At 41.9% G+C, this 23,913-nt stretch overlaps 1 protein-coding gene across 9 annotated transcripts in view; it reads right to left on the bottom strand.

Annotated features, from left to right (window-relative positions):
- The window catches only part of KLF12 (KLF transcription factor 12), a 279,952-nt gene that overhangs the window by 37,647 nt on the left and 218,392 nt on the right, over positions 1 to 23,913 (bottom strand). For all 9 annotated transcript variants that reach the window (XM_080374430.1, XM_080374423.1, XM_080374427.1 and 6 more), the window contains one exon: positions 17,555 to 17,712. In XM_080374430.1, coding sequence (XP_080230556.1) covers positions 17,555 to 17,712 — 158 coding nt within the window. The remainder of the gene's footprint in view (positions 1 to 17,554; positions 17,713 to 23,913) is intronic.

The following is a 23,913-nucleotide window of genomic DNA, read 5'->3' on the forward strand; positions in this document are numbered from 1 at the left end:
ACAGGTGGTGACTTTCCCCTTGCTGCTCTTAATCCCTGCAACCCCCCCTGCACGCTTCCCATGAACACCCACTGCCTAGAGGTTGCTTTAGGCCAAATTACACAATTACGATGTACCGAATCTGCTGAATATAAGGAAAGGGCCTTTGAGATTTATCATTCCTTTGGCATTCACATGACTAAGAAAATCAACAGGATTAAGGCAACAATATAGATCCTACCTTGCAGGGGTGACGTGGGGATTAACATCAGGACAAAGGACTGTATAATTATTCTCATGATTACCATACAACTTTGCTACCCTTGTTTTGTCAGGCTACACTTTCTCCCAAAATGGCCAGATTACCTGCGATTTCAGCAATTTATCATAGGCTGCCACAGACTTCTAGTTATTTTAATGAAGTTTATGAAGTTTTCTAATTATCTGTGTAAACAACACTGCCAGACATTTTTTAGCAAGCTGGTAAAAATGAACTAAAATTTTCCATTTAAACATAAAATTCAATCCGAAAAATGTCCTTTTTACTTATTGCACTTACTTTCGGAAAAATTAATTTTGCATGTAAGATGTTACCAGGAACAGTGTACAATTTTTAAATGTAGTCAGCCAAGGGACTTGCACAACACTGTGGATAAACACGCATTTAATTCAGTGAAAATAGACTTGGGCTAAGCGTAGTTTTTTTGGAAAATCCCACCCTCTGCTTTTTATTTAAAGGTAAGCATGATGCATGCCCCACATTCTGTGCTGTATCATGTCAGAGGAAGAGATTAATACAACTGGATTTTGTGCTTTCATAGAGCAAACTGGTATAAACCCCCATTTTTGCCATGTTTGTAGGCTATACTTACTTGTGCTTTCTATGACCAGCTCTCAATGTCTACATCTTAAATGCTCTTGGCAGTTACCTTGATCCCACCGTTGATCATGCACCAAAAGCGAGGAAGGGAAAATGTGTGGAGTCTGTATGCAACTTCCTCTGGTGTGTCAAAAATGATTTTTTCCCTCCCCTTCTGAAACCAGCTAATCACAACCAGGACAGCAAAAGAGCATCTCTGCAGCAACTGTTTCCTTTGTTAGGCACAATCATTCCTCAGTTATTTATTATCTCTTTATGAATCATGAGCAGCTTGCAAGAAACTATTTCAATTACATGAACCAGTGATGCAACACTTGCTTTGTCGTAGGCAGCACCTCCCTCTATGCGTCTCTTCAAAAGTCAATAAATGCTTTGCCAAGAGCCCTCAGTCTCAAAAGAAAATTCCCGAGTAAGAATATCATCACAAAGTTGAAACAGACCTGAGAAGTCCAATTGAAATGACTATGGGTGCCTCTGTAAGGAAATCGGATGCTGTACAGGCATGTCAACAGGGTTGTCAGCAACATTTGAGCTCCTTGGGTTGGTACCTTCTGTGCACCATCTGGGCTGTGCTGCAGTTTTGGTGTCAGATGGGGGTGGGAAACAGTTGCTGTGAGAAGAATCCAGCAATCCAGGCTCTGAGATAACCACGGCCCATAGCTGCACCAGCAGCAACTTAGCCTAGATAATTTTATAGTTCTCAGAGAAGCACAAAGCACCAAACAGTGTTCATTGCTCCTCCGTGGCTGCAGCGTTGGGTGCCTGGAATCCCACAGCTGCTGCGAGCTGGAAGGCACAAGCTTCACGGCAGATGGTGGGTAGCATGCTCTTGCCGATGACACAATGCTACAAAATGTGCTCAGATTCACCACCGAACTGTCTTACATACATAACCTTGCCACCAACAGTTGGTGAGAAGCACCGCACAAATATAGCAGTGCCCCCATCCAACTTGGCAAGTCTATCCTAATGCTCTCGTCACACCACATTAACAGTTCCCAAGTGGAATGCCTGCCCTGTCCATCCTCTATGTACTTTTAAACTCTTTTGGTTTAGACTCTGGATATTGCCCTGGTTGGCTTCTTTGATCACAGAGACTTCTTGAGCGAAGCATGGGGGTATTTCTTAAAATTCAGATTCTCATTTAAAAGCATCTGAATTCTAAGTCTCTCCTACCACAGAGAATCATAGAACCATAGAGGTTGGAAAAGACCTTTAAGACCACCTAACCCAACTTTTAACCTAACACTGTGAAGTCCACCACCAAGCCATGTCCCTATAAGCACCACACCTACATGTCTTTTAAATACCTCCAGTGATGGGGACTCAGCCAGTTCCCTGGGCAGCCTGTTCCAAAGCTTGACAACCCTTTCGGCGGAGGCATTTTTCCCGATATCCAACCCAAACCTCCCCTGGCACAACTTGAGGCCATTTCCCCTGGTCCTATGGCTTGCTGCTTGGGAGAAGAGACCAACACCCACCTGCCTGCAGCCTCCTTTCAGTTAGTTGTAGAGAGCGGTAAGATCCCCCTTGAGTCTCCTTTTCGCCAGGCTAAACAACTCCAGTTCCCTCAACTACTCCTCATAAGACTTGTGCTCCAGACCCTTCACCAGCCTTGCTGTCCTTCTCTGGACACGCTCCAGCACCTCAACATCACTCCTGAAGTGTGGAGTCCAGAACTGAACACAGTATTTGAGGTGGGGCCTCACCAGTGCCAAGTCCAGGGAGACAATCACTGCCCCATCCCTGCTGGCCGCACTGTTTCTGACACAAGCCAGGATGCTGTTGGCCTTCTTGGCCACCTGGGCACACTGCTGGCTCATGTTCAGCCGGCTGTCAACCAGCACCCCCAGGTCCTTTCCCACCAGGCAGCTTCCCAGCCGCTCTGCCCCAGCCTGTAGTGTTGCCTGGGGTTGTTGTGACCCAAGTGCAAGATCTGGCCCTTCTCCTTGTGGAACCTCACACAACTGGCCTCAGCCCATCAATCCAGCATGTCCAGATCTGTCTGCAGAGCCTTCCTACCCTCAAGCAGATCAACACTCCCACTCCAGCTTGGTGCCATCTGCAAACTTACTGAGGGTGCACTTGATTCCCTTGTCCAGATCACTGATAAAGATATTATAGATATCCACAAGATCCTTCCCTTCAATAGCCTCTTTGGCACACAAAATCTCAGATCTTCTTTCCCTCGGTAGAAGACAAACAGAGAACCTGAGGCAGGAAGGGATGGTTGGTGAAAGAAAAATACCAGAAATGGTTTCTTTGTCCATTAAAACAGTATCACTTTGGGTAAGAAATGAAAGTCAGCTGATGGAAGGACATGAGTGTGGGTCACTTAACTGGAGTTCCTAGTTGCTGCTTCCAGCCTCCCTCCTCAATGAGTCCTGCTCACCCAGCCCCTATAGAGCTATGTGAAAGAGACAGGACTAACTACATTCTTCTCAAGCTATTTACACCACTGAAGGAAAATCACTCTTACAAGCTCAACTTAAGAAGACCTTTCATTATTTTCAATTAAATATATATGTATAGCACAAGAAGGAAAAAAACAGGCAAAGTAGCATTACTCTGAAGATATTCACTCATATGCACCTTAAAAAGCCACTGTAAAGAGAGCTGTGAAAGATAAGATTTTTAATTAAGATTAATCAACAACATTTTACACAAACCTAATTCTTAGGGGAATAATAATAATAATAGTAACAACAGCAATAATACTTTTCTGTTAAAAACCTACATAATCTGTGGATGGACAGGTGCTTGAAAAAATATGTTCTTCATAGTTAATACTATATAAACTTCTGTTTGGTAACACTCCAGGCATGAAAACTGACCACTGAGTTTGTAAAAAACGGAAGATTCAGGAGTTCAGGGGATGGAGAAAGGACCAACAGGAGTAGAATTGCTGAAGGATGGGAAGCTGGTGTCAGGTATTACACACCAGCTTTGGCTGATGAGCTTGAGCACTCATAGCTGAAATACTCAGTACACTCAGAAGAGAGAAGCTGGATCTCAGCAGGGCAACCCAGAAAGCAGTGAGTGAGGATGTGAACAGAACTAGTTTGCTAACTGGAAGAAACTAGCCCCAGTGCTTAGATATATACATATGTTCGTATTATCCATCTCCATTTCAAGACCGGATTGCAGTGGAGTCAAAGTCAAATACTCAAGCATTTTGACTCAGACACTTCTGCCTTTTTGTGAGCACTTGACTTAAGTGTCTAAGAAACTCTCAGGTTCAAAGCATGGGCATGTTTTGGCTCCTTCAATGGTTTGGCAGCCAATGAAGCAAGGGTGCAGCGTTACTGTCATGCACCCAGACACTCAAATTCTCGCTCAGCTCTACGGAGCAAAAGCAGGTGGTGTAAGTCTTGCCCAGGGTAGTGGAAACATGGGAACAAAGGAGAAGACAAAACAGTGGACAGTTTTTGGAAAATAGTAGTAAAGAGAACTGTAGAAAGAGACTAAGAACCTGTGATAACAAGAGGAAAGAAAAGTGGAAAAAGAACCATGTTAGTTAATTCAATTTTCTGAATCTGTGAAGTTTTAGACTTAAAGAAGCTACCCATTTTAAAATAAATGCCTGAAGCTGTGAATATTTTCATGGGAGCTGACCCTCTACTTTTGCACCTGTCTTTGACAGCTCTATGGTTTTGTCCCAAAATCTATCAAAAAGATCCCAAAACACTGAGAACTTGCATTCTAATGCTATTTCACAGCTTTGTCTTGCAATACATGGACAGCGAACAGTATGCGAGGACATGCATTCACATGGATCAAGTGGGATCCTGGACCATAAAAAAGTGCTTCTATACAGCTCCCTGTAGAAAAAGGGTATTTTCTATTATTTAGGGAGGTTAATTATAAAGTTTTAAAGATATGACTCAAGGCCCCAAATGGAACTAGTTATTTTTTAAATCTTCTGTTAACAAAACATCTATTTCTAAGAGCCCTCCAAAGCCTTGCTTTTTGTAATCCATATGCCAGAATCCAAATTAGTTTAATTACTTTTACCATATTATTTTTCCTACCCTATCATGACTCCCCTCGCTTAAGCACTTAAGAACCTAGTTACAACTGTTACTTATTAAATCTCCCTAAACTGAAGCAAATAATGAATTAATAATGTTGAATAATGACCACTGTTCAGTCAATCCTTCCAAAATTTTCTGCCCTCCCCACAGTCCAACTTCTGTCTTCCCATATCCTCATTCATGTACTCGTAACATCCAGAAGACCCAAGGAAATAAACCCCTCTCAAACTTTTACTTTATAACCCTCTAACATTCACATGTTCCTTAAAAGAAAGCCTTATGTAGGTACCAGCAAGAGACTATGATGTGTAACAGATAAAGGGACTAGGGTCTCTTCTACCCCAGGCAGAATTTCCCATGTGGTATGTTCCTCGGCAGTTATCCTCTGCCCATCAACTAGCTGGAATCATGGTATTTGATGCCAGATGCTTCAAGGTCAGGCACCACAAAACCACCAGGTAAATAATTATGGGTTACTCTGCCAGCGCAGAAACTGCTCTGGAGCTCCAGGAAATAGACCCAGGCTTATGTTCCCTAGGCAAGGAACTTTATTTACTGCAATTGCAGATGCCCTATGTACTACCTGTGCGCTTGCAGTTCCTTTCATTTGTGTGTTATTTAAGCTTCATTTATTCATCAGTCTAGCAGGCTCCTGGCAACCATGTCATTAAGTAACAGTGAGGTAGCACCATCTACTACCAGGGCAGACAACATCCCAGTGATCAAGTTCCAAGCTGATTTCCTTCTCTGGCATAAACTCACCTCTCTCTGGTATACCAGGTGAGTGCCATGTCCCTTCTTATTTGTGTCTTCTTCAGACATCCCCATCCAATTTTTCTGCACATGGAATTGTCACCATGACTCCAAGTTAATACCTCACTTCTCTGCAGCCCCTTCCTGCAATGGTATTGAGCACTTTGAAAGACTGGTAAGATTTTTATTCCAAATATGAGTCAACTAGAAAATAAATATAAGGGATTGTTCAGGGGTACAGGATTAGCCATCTTGTCAGCTGTACTTAAGCCTTCATCACCCTGGGAAAGAACCACGTGCTGAAATCCCACTTTTGAGAAGGACAAAGTTAGAAAAGCACTTGGAAACAAAACTTGGCTATAGGTTTGTGTAGCTTTTCCAGACTGGGAGGGTGGGAGCATAGAGGAGATGCCGCCCCTCACCCTGTTCACAAAATACAATGGGTTTGAGTCAAACTTGCACGGTTTAATAGGTGGCATCTGCCCAGCCCTGCTATCTACAGCCACATCTTTATACACACAGTTTCTATTGCCATTACTCTTGAAGGAGTATTTGCCACATAAAAACAGTGATGTCCTAAGGATTTATCCCATATCAAGTCAAAAGAAAATAAATCATTCAGTAAGCATGCCTCTGCCTGTGTTCAATGATGTTGAATTTTTGAGTCAAAGTCAAGAGATGTGCAGCTTTGCAGGGTTGAGGACATCTCCTGGTGACTCCTACTTTGGTTTCTGTTACAGGATATTATGCAATATATATAAGGTGTAGTATTTATGTCAGCCAGTTCCAGCTCCCATGCAAACACCAGGATTGTTCTGAAACACATGGGATAGTCACACTGTACCCATATTGATAGGACTCTGGAAGGGGAAATCATAAATTGAAAACCACAAATGATGGCCCATTAGATTTTGCATTTCTACTAAAAATAAGCAATTTCAGGCAGAAAAGAATCTTCTTACAGCAAAAACACTATCTGATAATGAGCATCCTCAGGCACTGTGAGAAGACGGCAGCTTAGCTTTTAGACACAAGGGAAAGGGAAAAATGACAATGCTTTTTTTTTTGTGTGTGTGATATTTTTCTTAGTATAATTTTTTAATGAAAAAACATCAGAGCACTTATAAAGCACTTTCCAACTTCAAAGTGCCTTATAAAGCTTTTTTTAAAATGTAATCCTTCATAAAGGTCTGACTTTGTAATAGCGCTGTGTAACAAATTATCATGTACATTCTGCAGATAGGAAAACCAACACAGTGAGCATCAGCAACCTTCCCAAAACTGCAGAGAAAGTGAACAGCAATGCTGTGACTTACACATTAGAACCACCTTACTTTCTGTAATGAAGCTGCTAGAACTCAGTTTCATCCCTATGAAAGTTTGAAGTATTTTCAATCATTTTGATAAAAAAATATCCAATTAATTGCTTAGATACCTTTCTAAAGGTCATTTGGGATCTCCAAGTTTCCAAGTTAATGATCACTATATCTCTTTGGTGAACATAGTGAATTTGACTTTTGTGTTCCAGTATTGTCAAAATATGCAAATAAAATATCTTTCTGGGAAGAGATTAAAGTTTTCTATCAATTGAGCAAGTCTGGCAAAGCAATTTCTACAAGCAGAACAGGAACATACTGTGCTGCCTGAGACACATCTTGAAATTCAGGTTTTTTATTCCTTGTTCTCAGTCTGACTTAGGCAGATAACAGGGACATGATTTTTTCATGTGAAAAGCAGGAACAAAATGATTCAAAAATACAGTGACAGTCTCCACTCTAAAACAAAAGACAACTTCATCATGCTTTTGGCAGCTCTTGAACCAATTACTTAAAGCCTTCACTTCTGATACTTCAGGTGTGAGTCCTTTTCCCACATCACAACACACAACTACCTTTTCATTTCACTGCATTGCTGAGCTTGGGTCTTACTTGCCATTCTGGCCCTTCTTACACCTTCTGCAAGATCAGTACTAGTTCAGCAACCTTACCCCTCTCCTGCTTCTGCTATTGTCCTGCACGCCCCTCTAGGTATACAGGTGCCTCAATTTGCCATTATTTTAATACAAATTGTAGCAAAAAAGCCTTTATGACCAGACTTAGAAAATTCAGTTCTCCACAATTTAAGAAGGAAAATCCATTACGCTAGTCTCAGCACTGTTCTGTCACTGCATGCACAGGAGAGAAACGAAGAAGGGGAATCCAAGAAGCCTCTTTTCCACATTTCCTCTTTCTGGGCTTCTGCACAGAGACTTTGCCCCACAGTGGGACATACCTAGTACTATATGAGATACAAATGAATTAACGCTCTGAGACGTAGGATTAGTTCCATACATTGACAAGGGCATTGCTGACATAAAATGATAAAATTTTAACTCCCATAAAACCAGAAAAAATACAATTTTTGGAAATGTAAAAGGCCTCTTCCTGTGCACCTGAATCCAGAAGCCAGACCAAAGCCCAACAGTAGATGACAAACATGATTTTATTATCCTTCCTGATAATTTTTCCTGAGTGATGTGGTACATGCATAAATATTTAGTATCTGTTAAGTGCATATATACACTTATCATGTATGTATGTTTATATATGTATTTGTAGTGGAAGATGGCACGACGCTTTCTCCTTCCCTCCAGCCACAGCAAATATATGGGAACTATCAAACTTCCAATGCTGTAGGGAAGGCTGATATTTTCCCTTGTACAGCTGCATTCACTCAACAAGTTATCTGGGAAAGGTGATGCAAGAGATCAGTACGTCCATCAGCAGGCAGCTGCACTGAGGGTGCCAGCAGACCTGCACACTGACTCTCTTTAATTGGGTGCTGCAGGCCTGGGTTTTAGCCTGGCTTTCCCAAATAAAACACCTTTCCTTCATCGAAAATGTATGTAAATGTATGTCATTGTGAATATAATAAAACACATTTCCATCATTCAATACTCCTCTGGAGACATTCAAAACCTGCCTGGATGCAACTCCGTTCAACCTGCTGTAGGTGACCCTGCTCTAGCAGGCATTGGACTAGATGATCTCCAGAGGTCCCTTCCAACCCCAACCATTCTGTGATTCTGTGATTCTGTGACTGTGGTCCATAACCACAAGACAGACACCAAACAAGTGACACTTCCCTTTCCATCTGCCCATGATTCTGCTACTGTCACTCCTCCTGGATGCTCCAGGGATTGCTCCACTATGCTCAAGAGCAATAATGACGCTTCTCAGTATAAAAGCTAGACCTTCCACTACCTGTAAAAAACAAAACAACAAACAAACCTCCAATAAAATAAACAAAGAAAAAAACAACAACAAAAAAGTTTTGCACAACTGATTATTTGTTGTTTGCACTGTGCTAGAGGTCAGACTCAAGCAGAGGCCGGGACCCTGGTGTAATGGGCTGTCTGCAGAAACAGAACATTAGAAAACACCCCCCCCCCCCATTTAAGCAGATGAGTTGTGAATGGAATTAAAACTTCCCAAATGAAGAGATACCATTTTTTACCACCATAAAAAGTAGAATAAATATATACGATACTAAAGAAAAAAATTAACTGACAAAAATACATGACAAGGAAAAAGATTATTAGAGGTAATGTGACCAAGATACCACTACATTTCATCTCCTATGTGGAGAAAACACTGAAGTGCAGAAAATAACCCCTTGCCCTACAGAGATGTCATCTGATCTTCTTCCTTTCCCATTGAACATGAAGCTTTTGTAAAATCTCCCCAGTCTCCTACCTATTTATCTGCAAAAAGTGAAGACTGAAAACACTAGCTTTCAGGCTCTACTTCTCGTTTCCTTTTAGCCTTGGAACAAAGAAAGCAGAACCTCCCCCCTTAATAAAACATTAAAACAAAGGCTTTTGTGAAGCTTACTTGCAGTTTTGAAATGCTCCACTCTCAAAGGCTGTGTTGCCGATCGAAGGCTGCCCTAGAAAGGACAGGGAGTGCACAAGCAAATCCACACACTTCCCAAAAGACACAGGGTATCGCCAGTAATGGGCATTTCAGCAGCAAGTTGCTCTCCTGTTCCCTCTGTCAAGGACTGAATAGGCTGCAAGAGTTAACGTCCTTGGAAACCCTGTATTATGTATTTACTCCTCCAGAACTGGGTGCAACATCTGGGAAAGCATTTTGGAGGGAATGGGAGTAGAGAGGTCTTTCTCGCCTTCATGCCACTGCAGGGCTACACATGGTAGGCCACAATCATGCCTGAGACCTTAAGTGAACTGCAGTTCTTTGGAGGTAGAATATTAAGTACTAAATGGTTTGCTTAGAGAAAATTTCATTCTGCATAACGAAATTATCATTATTCCCTCGTGCCACACACAGACAAAACACATACGCACCCCATATTTACAAAGTCAAGGGGCACTGTTGCAAATATTTTTCATAACCTGGAGACTGAAAGCAATCACAGATGCAATTAGACTTGCTTTCCCATCAAAGTACCTTGGAGTAACCACATGGGCAGTCTTCCATATCGGCACAGCATCAGACCTACAATGCAGAGGAATGATTCCCTGTGTGTAAGGTGAATTCAGAGCTTGCAAAATGTGCCAGAAATGAAATCATTTAACTTTCCACAGAGTGGCTATTGGAAGAGAACTGGATGTACAAGCTCCTTGTGGTATGGACACCTGCCCGTAAGTAGCTGGACTCAAGACAACTATCTCACTACATCCAGAGGTTCTCATTTCTGAACATCACATTACTAGGCTGTGATGGCATTGGTGTGCTTGCCTTTATACCCTGGTACATATTGCACCAGCAGACATCTGCTTTTAAAAATATTTCTGTCCTGAAAGGTGAACACCGTCAAATCAATGGGAATAGGTTGAGGGTTCAGCAGCCCTGTTTATTAAATAATCCGTTTATCTTCTAAATAGAAACTGCATGAAGAAAGAGCAGAAAAGCTAGAAATGAAAACTTCCATGAAATATACTGGTTTCCACATTGGAAACCTCTACTGTTTATTGAAACTGGCAGTAAATTTTAAACAGTAAAAGAAGGTATTTCTTAAAAAAAAAAAAAAAAAAAAGTTATCACCCAATACAAATAGAACCCCCTATTTTACTTAAAGCAAATTAGTTTTTCAATTGGCTTTGTTTATTTAAATCCCCAGTTTCTGGAACAGCATGTGAACCTGCTGTTGCAGCTGTTTTCACCTGACAGATTTACGTGGAGGAGGGAGAGCTCTGGGGTAAGGGCTTAGGGAGCCCATAGGACATGAGAACAAAAACCTGGGCTTTTGAAGAGCGAGTCTGGTCTGGAGGGTAGGTAACAAAGAGGTGTTAATTTTAAAGTAGGCCAAAAATCTACACAGTTCAAGTCAAATCCAGAAGGATTATTTAAAAAATGTTGCTTCCTCCCAACATCTGCCTAAAGAAAGGTTTACAAACCTGTAAATATCTCTCTGGAGCTCATAGCTAGCAAAAGGCATTAAACAGACCTTAAGAAAACAACGGGTAATGAATAGAGTTTCAAAACTTACAGAGCAAAAATAACTTTTTTTGGTGTCTCTGACTTCTTAAGTCTGCTCTGAAATTGCTCAAAGGAAAATGTGAACAAAGACTAATGACAGGGGCCCTCTCATATTAAAATAATACATGGAGCAACACTGAGTGAGAGGAATGCAATGTTTGAAAAAGCACAAACTAAATAAAACACCCATGTACTCACTAGCCTTCCCTCTTCTAGGGTAGTGTCTCAACCCAGCTATAAAGAAACATCTCAGGGAGGAAATGTTACTTTCTCAGGTACAAAACTCTATTTCTGAGATGTTTACTGCCTCCACGTAATGCCGCTGAAGACCCCCTGACACTGACAAATAGGCTTCATTACATCTATGGCAAAGGTATTTGCTCTCATCTCTCAGGAATGATATAGGCGTTGATCAAGGACAAAGCACCAAACACTAAAAAATTCATCTGGCCTGGGGGCTATATTCAGCCTGCCTCTGTAAGTGCCTAATGAAGCACCCACATCTTCTGCAGCAGCAGCGCTGAGAAGAGTGACTTCGACCTGGTGCTGGTTGGGGCTCTTGGATGAAAAGCAGCAGTTGCAGCCCCGTATCTGAGCACCACAGAAGGTGCTCTGGTTACAGCTTTTGCCCTCCTCCATCCCTCCAAGGCAGGAGCAAAACCACGGCTGTGGCTATATGATGCCCTACACTCACAGACTAAATCCCTTTCTACTTCACACCAACTGCAAAGTCCCAGGCTTTTGCTGCCATTGACCCTAGAAGGCCACTCTGCCACGCTCCTCCAGAAATTTCTAACTAACAACTAAAGTGAGGTTGCACAAAAATACACGATGCTGATTATCCTATAATAAAAGAAAATCCTACGGAGATGGGAGACAGGGAGCAGTCTCACGTAAAAATATGTCCAACACAACCTTAAAGTGGGCATCTTCCTTCTTTATTGACTTCTTCAGGGTAATTCACACAGTGTTTCAAACTCCTTGGGCTTCTCCATATAGTAAGAGGGTAGACACAATGAGCTAGAACTGGATTTAGCTGTGAGCAACTTTAGATGTGAAATCCAAGACAAATCAAAACTCCCTTTAAATGACAACATAGCTGGTTAGATTTCTCAGGTCACAGTTCCCATGCCAGCACTGCTTTGAGACACGTTCACACCACCCAGTGTATTCTGCATACTTAGAAAAAAGGGAAGAGCTTCAAATATCCTCCACAGGTACTACCCATTACACATGTTTCAAGTTTCTGTGTTCTTCAGCAGGCCCCCTAACAGACAGCATAATTTGCCTCTTCAGTTTACATAATATGCCTCAAATTTACATGCTCTCCCTATTTAAGAGGAGTCAGATGATTTCTATGAAAACTGCCTCATGATATGCAAAAGTTAGCTTTGGTACCAACAGGACTTTCATTCAGGTTAGAACAGAATACTGCAGACGAAGCAGCTTGTGGATGAAAAGTGGAAGAACCTTTTAGTCATGTGGTCAGCCTGTGGGACAGTTTGTCTGTGACCGGGCTTACCACCACATGCGTGCCCTGGGACAGCACCCACAGCCAGCAGCCACTGCCCTCCAGGGTCTCAGCTGGCAGCCAGGGCCTGACATCCCTTGATAATCATGTTTTTCATTATTTAATGAATTAACAAGGCAACTGAAATCAGTATGAATAAAAAAGGGATTGTGTGTTTTTCGTATGATCACTGCTACCTACCCGAAAGGTGTTTTCACTTTCTAATGTCTCCTTTGCATTCTTTCTGGAAACAAGCCCAAAGAGTCCTGGATGTGTCTTCTTGTTTTCCCTCCAATTTCTCCCTGAAACAGACTCCCCTGTCCTCTCTTTCCATACACACACTCTATCCACAACTATTATGTTGATTGAGGCTATAATGAAATCTAGTATTTCACCAGACTTTACTGCCTTGTCTTTGATCTGAGAAATGTTGTGACCATAAGGCTCTGTCCTGCTGCCTTCACCATATCCAGCTTATGAACCTATTTTCATTATAGTTACAGATGATTGAAAAATAATGACAAGTCAAGTGAAATTCAGCAAGGAAATTGCAAACGTTTTTGACTACTTTGCAGCTTTCCATTGACATTTCAGAAACGTTCAGTCAACTAGAGGAGATCAAGATGTATGTCCTCAAATTCACAGCATGAAAGTGTCTGTTAGTTTTTTCCTAAAATAATGAAATTTAAATAATGCTTTTTACAGTTTTCACAGATCTGTGATTTCCAGTTTCACCAACTTCACAGAACAATTATTAAAGTCTAGTTTTTATAACCAGTATTAGTGTCTCAACAGAAGGCATGATTTGACTCTCTGATTTACATAAAACATATCAGATTGTCATCATCTCTCTTCAGAGGGAACAGTGTCTGTAGATCTTTCATGAACCAGTAGTAGAAAAGGAAATGGCAATTCGATGAGATAAATATTTTTTAAATTAAATTTTGATGGGGGGAAAAAAACCCCACCACCGTGGAAGGAACCACTTTACCTAGCCTGCAGTGCTCAGCTGTCCACTGGAAGTGTCAATGGCAACTTTAGTACTGTCTAAAAGGCCTGAAATATCTGTTACATATCATAAAATAACACTACGGTGGTTCAGCTCTCCATCTTCGAAGTAAAACCAGCAAACTGAAGAAGGCAAGTCCCACTTAGGGCTGCATGGGCGCAGACCTCACTGGGAACAGCACTTACAGATTTCCCTATTCCTGCGGCTGACACCACCACCTATGCCAAGTGCAACGCAGGCATACACAGACTGGGAATGCAACCCAGGGCTGCTGCTTTTCCCATTTTTAAAGATTAGCCTTTTGTAGAGTCACACATTAGTAATTTTATGTAAGTTCACTGAAGCAGAACTAACGCAACACAACTCCGGTGAGCCAATTTCTCACAGCTTCTCCTTGCAGAAAGAGTTGATAAACCTGAGCTGCAAGATTGCCTGTGAGCCCCGAAGGCTCTCCATCACACCCGATACCTCCTGATAGCTTTATTTGACGATCTGGCAAAACAACAACAAGAAGCTGATACTAGAAAGAGAAATTTAATACCCGTGCTTGTGATTTATTACATGCTCTAACTATTACGGGTTTCACTTGCCGTTTTTCTAGTCGGAGAGATGATCGGTAATTCAAGCTCGCCCCCCAGTGGACTCCATGCCCACACCAGCACCAGACATTTTGAGGAGATGAGTGAGAAGTACTGGGGAGCTAGACAATAGCATACTTCAAAAACCTAGGAGTTACTCGAGTAGAATTAAATGCAACTGTTACCGTACATATTTTTTTTTTTTCATTTTTAAATAAAAGAAGTATAAGAAGTAATACCTTCCAACCAACAAAGCTGCTCATCCTGTCAAAGTAACGCATTGTTTTTCCTCCTGTAACCAAATGACTGCGAATGTTTCAATGGCTATGCGTACAGAATCATGTTAAGTTGGAAAGGACTTTTAAGATCATGGAGTAAATGAAGAAAAAAAAAAAAGTTCTCAAACACATCCTGCTTAGGATGACAAACAATTGTCAGCGAGATCAGCCTGCCTTAAAAAAAAAGAGTCCAGATTATGCAATGCCGAGTTTCTGTGATCTTTTCTCAGAAAGTTTCCTACTGAAACTTGCTCACCCTTGCGTGTATAGCTGTCATACTTCATTTATACTTATCCAAAACTGCACTAATTACTGTGGGTCATATGTGAATAATTAACTTCTTTTGCCTGAAGCAAAAATAAAGGCCAAGATAAAAAAATTAAGATGAGATTAATACATAGAATATGCTCATGGCCAATGCTATATGAAGTCTGAATATACCAACTGCTTACCAAGACCTGAGAAGTGTTCTGTAAAACACAGTTAATTTTAACAGCACAATACAGATTTCCTCACTGGATCTATTGGCTAAATTCAGCGCTTACCTTCTCTAGACTACACTTCTTACGTTGCAGCAGGCATGAAGACATGCCAACCTAAAGCAGTTAACAGCTGAATGAAGTTTTTTTGGTTATGTTATGAAGGTTTATGTTATTTTTCTTTTTTCCCTGACAGAGTAAACCAACATCCAACACGACTGCAAAATATTTCAGGCAGCTGTCTTTTAAAGGGCTGGGGATTCGTTTCAGCCAGCTAACAGCCCGGTAGGTATCAGGGCTTCCTCTGTTCTCAGCAGTGAAAGAGAAGCACCTTTGCAAGCCAATCCCTGGGTCTACCTGAAGAGGGAATAACGCGCCCCAGAGGTGCCAATCCCTCTTTGACTACCCAGAGATCCCAGACAGATAGCATAGCCTAGACACCCAGCTGTCAGGGAACCAAGGCTGGGGAGATGGATCCTATGATTAGAGCAGGTACAGAAACTCCCTTCATGCTGCTGGAGAGTTACAGCTGCAAAAGCTGTAATTAGCAACACCATTTCAAGCCTTTAGTGCCTAGTTTTGAGTACCCTGAGTGCACAGCCTGAGATTCAGTGGTGCACACTATCTAAGCCTGATTTGGGTGCGTTACCTGCAAGCGCTGGTCTGCCATGAGATCACTAATGAATTACAGACTCATGACAAATGTGATACACGGTGTTCTAAGATGTCACGGCAGAGAAGAACCTTCTGTTTTTCTGGGCTAAATTGCGTGTGACATTTCTGAGGTTGTACGCATCTAGTTTTGTAACTGAGCTCCTTGCGTGATCCTTGCTTACACTCCTGGGCTGCTCACCAGTCTTGCAGGCTAGAAAAGAGTGACTGACCCCCCCTGTGGTACAGGCACATAAGTGGTATTTTTGGTTCAAACCAAACAGTCTACTGTTTTCATGCCTCTACTGGCCTCTCCGCCTTCTCATCTGCTACAGATATAATGCTCAAAGAGATACAGCAAGAATAGGAAAAAAATTAGAAATCAGGGTGGGGAGAAGGAAAGTGACAGAGTAGGGTCAGATTGGGATAAGAGAAGTAAAACAAGAATGACAGAGAACAAGGTGAAAGGGTAAGGCTATATAAAATATATTGGAAGGGTAGGGGTGAAAGACCACACTGAAGATGGGAAAGAACAGGGAAGAGGAAAAAAAGAATTAAGACAAGACATGATAAATCAAGAGAGAGGAGAAGATGCAAGCATTAATAGGAAAATATGAAGAAACTAGAATAACTGGCCTGGAGGGAAATGCAATGAAATTCCCAGATTACCAAAACATTTCTGCTGCTTAAGGAAGGACTCTTACCTTACAGATATTGGTTTAGTAGGGGATATTAAGATGGGAGCCTTGTTCAGTATTCCTCTCAACAAAAGTCCTACCAACCAAAAGACACGTTGGAAAGAGTGATGGAGACATGGCCTCATTAGAAATGTAGAAGCCATCACTTAATTTTTTAAAACAGTATCTCAGACTCTTTGGAGTACATCACACCACAGAATGTGCCAGCAGATTCTCAGCAAAGAACAACATTGTGCTACATGCTGGATAAACACCATCTCTTATCCAAGGAGTTACAAGAATGCTGAAGTACGTTAAGAGCAGGGAGATCAGTAAGTTTAATTTAAGCAAATCAACAGCAGAGTAAGGAACAGCACTGGAATTCAGAGCATTCTGTCCACTGCCTTTCTAGCCATCCAAGCAACCCCCTTTTAAATTGCTCTTGATGACTTCAACTTGCTGCACTCGAGTTTATCCACAAAATAGGAGCCATTACACATCATTGCTTCAGCTACCTTTACACGCACGTCATGTAGACTAGTACTGGACCATAAAGTTTATAAGGATACCAGGTACTGATTGTTAAGTGTTATCATCACTGAATGAGACCCAGCTCATCTAGGCACCCCTCCTGCATCTCTGTTGTAGGGACCTTAGTGCAATCTGTTCTCATAAAGTAACTGTCTTCCCTCTGTAGTACATGGTAGGTGTCTCTGAAAGCCTCTGGAAAGAAATACTGAGGTCTTGACTTTAGACTTGAATAGAACTGAAGGCATTTAGTGGCACCTAGCATTCAAAGGCTACACCTCTAAAACCAAGTAGGAGCAATAAGAGCAGGTCTGTGGAGTGAAAAAAATGGCACTGAAGACCCACGTCCACACTATGCACTTCTTGAGGGTTTTCTTTAGACTAGCTCTGGTTGGTGCCAAGCAATGACCACCCATTGTTGAAGCAAAGCAGGTGTGTCCCTGGAGCCCACTCTTCCGTTTAGTTTTATCTGAAAGAAGTCTGGTTTGTGCTGACACTGCTCCTGTGCTGTGAATTGGGGATGACAGAGAAATTCAATTCAAAAGCACGCTCTTGATCTGCACCAGAATGCCAATGCTGATGCACTCGCAGACATCTCTCTTATTTAGGTACAGGCCTTTGGCTCTTAGTGTAGGATGACAATCTCAATAGGTCCTAAATTAGGCAGAATGGAACCTGCTTTTCTTAACTGTGGTACCTGGTGCCAACAGTGTCTTACCTGTGTGCGTTCTCCGGTGAGCCTTCAGGTGGGAACTTTTTGTGTATACTTTGTTGCACCCCTCAAAGTCACACCGATGGATGCGCCGCTTCCTGGAGTCTGGAGACTCAGACCTTCTCTGACGCCTTGTGCTCTCAATACTGAATGGTGAAATTGAACTAAAAAACAGAACAGAAACAAAAAAATGAAGCAAGAGTATGGTGTATACCCTGGGCCTCAAAAGATCATCAGAAGTGAACTTAACAATTAATTAAATATTTCATTTTCTACAGTGTCATCCACAGCACATATTTGAAACAACCTGTGCTTTAACTAGAACATATTTTGCAGTATGAAATAATTCAAGTCATGATTTAGAAGTGCTTACCGCGGGAGAAAACACCATGATCCTTGAAATATTGCTGATATATATATATATATATATATATATATATCAGTATATATGAAATACCTGATAATAATCAGGTAGTCTGACCATCTGAGCTTTGTTTCTATTTTACACATATCCAAATCCAAGCTCACTGAACCCTGCTTTCTAGACAACTTTATATATAGCCTCCATAGTTTCTCTTTGACAAGTTTAAATAGATAAAAATCCTGAAAAATTTTATGAGAAAGTGTTTCCAATACCCAGATCTGGAGTATGGATCCCTGCATTTGGCTGAACACTTATTGTTTGCTTGCATACAGGTTGCCAACAGATCCGTATCAGCCCGCAGCAGTGATTTTTCCATTTTCTTATTTAACATTTCTGTCTATTATCTGCAAGTCAAAGAATTCTATTCCCCTTCAGACCACAGATAAACAAGAAGTTTATTAGCACAGGGCCGGTGAACAATCCCCACAGAAATGTGAATGCTCATTGAAGCTACTCCATTTACGGTAACGCCCTAAGGCCTACCAGTTACCCCAATTTTAAGCAATTAAAAATATAATTTAGTCATGCTACTTTAGTTTCTAAATACAGTGTGAGCCGAGTCTAACACTTGAAGAAAGCCTGCTACAACACACTTGCCTTGGTTAGATAAACTTGTGTCATACACTACTATCAAACTGGTATGCCAAACCCTCATTGACTGCCATTAATTATATTACCCAGCTATAAGTAATTATTAATTCATCACCTTATCAACCCCATTACAGTTATACTGCACAGCAGTCACGTTCATCTACAGTTACACTAGCCTGTTTAGCTACTTTAAGTACTGGAACAACATTGGCCTTCATCAAGTTTCTGGGGCTTCCCCCACATTCCTGGGTTTATTGACATTCAAGGTAAATGACCGAGAGACTCATCAGCCAGCTCTTTCAAACTTTTTAAGATGAACGTTTCCGGCTTTCCTGAAAGAATTTGTGACTGTTGAATGCAAATGAACTGGAGGAAAAGAAACTGAATCTGACCACGAAAAGAAGTAAGCATGAACCTTTGGGGAAGCGAAGATGGGCATTTGTAAGCACTGATGTTGATGCACCTGCTGAGAAGCTTCTCTGTCAACACCAATCTGCAACCTTCTGTTACAATAGCCACTGCTCTTACAGCTATAGCTGTTCTGGCATAAACTTCACTTGTAGACATTTCCAGAATTTGCTGAGGACTATTTATAATGGGCTAAAACTTTGCATAAAGCATCTCGCACCATTAGCCTGTGATGTCACTGATGTTCCAATTCTCTGCATACAAATATTTGAGCCCTGAATTAATCGTAGTCCAAATGATGCGTTTTTCTTCTGGTTTAAATATTTTTACAGTACAACTTTAATTTAAAGCACTATTTTAAAAAAAACGGAGTAGTGTCTTTCTGACAGCTCTTTTTTTCTTTACATTTGATATATAGTCACAGCTCACCTTCAGGCAAACAAATATTCCAGATTAGCTATTTTTGCCTATAATACAATGTGTGTAAATGGGTGTGGGCGGTATTTCTGAAATACGAGAGAAAAATAGACAGAGGGCTATAATACCAACCTTAACTACCAAGAACTAGTCCTCAAGAGAGTAAGACACATCAGCACTTTAACTGTGTGACAGAAATAGAGGTATGTTTAGCTGTCACAGAAATGGCTTAGGAATTACATTTAAGCATTTGCATCTCAGGGAAAACAGAAGTCTTGGGTTACATGATTCACTGAGAATGGTCTCGCTATTCCAGTGTTTTCTAAACACCCCACCAGCTAAAATAAAAAGCAAACATGCAAATCAAGTCTTAAAGCTCCATACTGAAGGCACAAAATCCAGTGCTCAAGACCAGAAGATCTTTATCTTTAAAAATAAATATTTGTGCACCATTTTTTCTGCATGTGATTTATGAGCTGTCTTAAAAGCCTGTTTTGTAAGAGGGTGTTCAGATCCCGGGTAGTACAGCTCATTTAAATGGGAGGAGGATCAAGCTTATAATGCTGCTGCAATTTCCAGCCCTGAGACAAAATGAACCTTGAGAAGAGTCAGCACCTCGTAAAAAGCTGTCACGTACAAGAAAGTGACCTCACTGCTGGGAACTGCTCTGTGCTTTCCTGGATATTTATACAGGAGAGGGTGGCCTAGAGCAGTGCTGCACAGGTGGCACATGATCACTGCTGCTGCTTCTTAGCTGGATTGATCCCTCTTTCTAATTCCACGCCAAGGAAAATGACCGAATAAGGCCACAGAAGGTGACATGCATTGACACCAGCCCCCGAGACCTTCACAGCCATTGCTTCCTCAGTGTGCTGAGTAAAAAAGTTACCATCAGCTCGAACCAGCAATGTAACCTCAATACCTTCCCTTTGCAGCAGCGCAGGCTAAATGACAAACTAACCGGCAGAGGAGGCTGATGTGGCAAGTGAGAGCACACCTCCAAGGTGATCTCCCTCTGACACACTTCCACGGTGCAGGGGGACCCCACAGTGCAGACACTCACTGGCAGAAAAGGAGCCAGATCCTACCTGACACCACCAGCTTTGTTGTAATCTTACAAAAGCTGTGTGATTTTTTTTAGATGGAGATACCACAGGAAGCCCTAAAAAGAGCACAAGGCCTTTTTTTGAGCTTTCCGAGGTTAGTCCCTCTCACAGCAACTTTCAGTCGACTTGCTGATGTTCTTTCCCTAGGCCATGCAGCGGTAACGGGACATGCTCCTCCTTCTTCAGCAGTTTCTACAAAATACCCTCACTTACCACATAGGCATAAAAAATAGTCCTCAAAATCATGTTTTTCACCTTTTAAAGGCCATCAGGGTTCTGCCAGGTGGCTCTGGTCAGTACAGGGCTCCAGAAACTACTGTTCGATGGCCTCACAATGGACAAAGATTTTGAGAATGGGTATGACAAGGATCTCACAGGTATTATGATTTTTTACTCATTTTTTTTCTTTCTGCTTACAAAGTATTTTGAAATCACGCAAAATAAATACATTTTAAAAACCCTCCAAACCACACACAACACCCCTCCCTGCCCAAACCATATCGTAGCAGCCTCTCTTCAACTGTAAGTGTCCCTCACAGACTGCCCAGAGTGCAGACCTGGAAACATGTCAACAGCTGAGAGCTGCCAGTTCTCCTGTTAATGGCCAAGATCCCAGGCAGTCTTTAAGGCTGAAGGTGGGGTTTGGCAACACGACTGACACCACACATAACATCCCAGTGAAATTGCAGGATGATTTTTGATGAAAGATAAACTAACAAAGAAGAAAACTGGGTTCTGACCTGTCAGCTTGATGTTTATTTCTTTGCAGTTTGTTATTTCTAAAATCAGTGTAATTTTATTTATATATAAAAATAATATTTTAATATATTTATTATACATTATTATATAATATATTAGGGTAGAAACTGTTACACTAACACATATCCTGGGAGACTGCTGGTTGCCTCCATGAACAGCTGCAACACCTGTAGTCAGCACCGCTCACAGCATGAAATGAATGAAACCAATGTGAGCATTTAGGCTGATTTACAAAACTTCAGCTGCATTACTTCCAACTAGAAGTGAAAACATGCATCTTCACAGTGCACACACAGCAAAACGCTTGTCTCTCTGATGGAAAAAAGTCTGGAAAGTAAAACAAAGACTGGGGCTTCACCAGTAGATGGCCATCAAGTTCTGCTGAACGTGATTGGCATTGCATGTGACAGGGATTTAACAACCCTGGCAATGCACGATTGTTTTTCCTTTCTACAAATGCTGCCCATAACCTTCTAGGTGTTTTGCCTCCGTTCTACACATACACTGTGAAAGACCCTTGGCCCAAGTGGTTTTTTATATATCCACCCTGTTTTCTGAGCAGAACAGAGCTGCCCAGGGAACATGGTATGTTTATTCAAGCCTTGAACTGTGTTCAGTGCTGCAACTAACCAATGATGCATCATGCGGTGACAAGTCACTGCACGCTGGCTGCTCCGACAGCCGGCTCACGTGCTCTCGTCCTGTGGCAAACATGCGGTGTTACCTTCGGCCACCAAAGGATGAACTTCCTGGTGCTGCTGGCCTCCCTGCAAGCTGGGCCAGAGCTGGCTGACACGGTCAGCAGGAAGCCAGTGACGTGCAGCAAGCCACGCTTTGCTTTTTGCTGTACAAACAGTGCCCCAGTGTTGCGTTTTTGTCCTTGTGATTGCCACCTTTACTCTTCCTTGGCCCCTCCGCAATGAGCTCAGTCTCTGGCTACATCTGCCGCCTGCCTTGCAAAAGACCTCATGGAAAATACAGTGACCCAGGGCCAACAGGTACAGACCAACCTGTATCCAAAGCTCCCCTCAGCTTAACCATTCAACCTTTACAGCGCTCGTACTGTATTACCTTCCTCCCTAGCTGGCCCTGTAGTTAAATGAGAGACTTAATGGCTGCACCTTAACAGTAGTCCACGACTGCTAAAACCAGACACCAACTGCCTGTTGGGGTGAGACCTGGGCACGTATCAGCTGTGTCCCCTCCACTCTGGCTACCATAAGAAGGAGAACCAGACTGGGCTCAACCCCGTGTGGCATCTGCTCAGCTCAGATGAGGGGCTTGGCAGGCCAGAGCGTGTCCCACAAGGTAGGCATAACGTGAGCTGTGGTCCTCTTGCGTTTCTCAGGCTCTGGGCTATTGAAGAACGTGATTTGGCCAAGATGGCATATCAGGATAGTCCTGCTCCAGTTGCTTTCCATTTTTGCTGGCACTGGCAGTTGTCTGGTCCTGCAGCAAACCAGTTCAGGGACCCACAATGACGGAAAGTCAATTCTGCAAAAAATAACCTGAGCAGCTTGCTTGCTTTTGCTGGTTTAACTCCCTAAATAGCGGTGCCTGCCAAGTATCTGCACTGACACATGGGAAAGGATGGGCCAAGGGTCATCATCCCTTACAGTGGCAACTGGTTGTGACTAACACCAATGACACAACTTTTACAGAAATTTATAATTTTTATGAAGAAATCAAGAACACGGACATAACCAATCAACACAAGGAACAACTGGAAAATCCACCTTTTGCTCCACAACAAAACTTCTTCTTGTGATACTTGTATATGTAACATACATAAAAATAAAAATATAAGTAGATAGGCTGAAAACAAAAATTGGGAGATATTACCATGCTAAATACTTAGGAGGTGACAGACAATGTGCCTTGGCAGTACAGGACAGAAGCAACAGGCAACACTCATATCTCAACGCCAAGCCAATTTTGGACATCTGGGTATTTAGTTTTTCTACTTTCAAAGGGAAAAAAGATATAAATACATAATATCCAAATATACAAATAGTGTATAAATTTAGCAATGTGAATCTTTACTTTATGAGACGTGCAAGGCTTCTGGGCCAACCTGTAAGTCATAGTAACTAAACGGGCAGTCAAATGAAATAATAGCAGAAAACTGGAGTATATATACATGTCTGCATTCGGATGGTAACGAGCAGTTGAAGAAAATCCTTGGATCTCTAGCACATTTGTTCTGCATTTAAAGATAACCTGGGCTGCAGAAAGATCATGGGCTTTGGCCAGTTAGCATTTACAGAAGCTAGAGCTCTTATGTGAATAACTATGGGCATAAGTTGAGCCTTCTGCATTATTTTTTAAAATCTTGGTCTTTGGATCCAGTGGTGGGACAGCACCCCCACAGCACATCAAGCAGCATGCTCATGCAAACCCACGGCACCTGTCGGTCCTCCTTTGGGTGAAGTGGGACAGCAGTGACCACACGCAACTCACAGTGCAGCTCCCTGTCAAGGACGGTTGGAAGCAGGGACGATGTGTGACTGTGTTCCCAATGCCTTTGCCAACAGGAATTATATGGGTACTCTATGTGTTTTTGAAAAGGGGAATTGAATCACATTTCTCAGTTTCCAGCTCTCAATTACTTTCTTTTGTAGTAGTTTTTCACATAATGTAATTTCATTTTCTGATAGCTT

The sequence above is a fragment of the Falco punctatus genome (genome assembly GCF_963210335.1).
Source record: "Falco punctatus genome assembly, chromosome: 2".
In the NCBI taxonomy this organism is placed as follows: Eukaryota; Metazoa; Chordata; class Aves; order Falconiformes; family Falconidae; genus Falco; species Falco punctatus.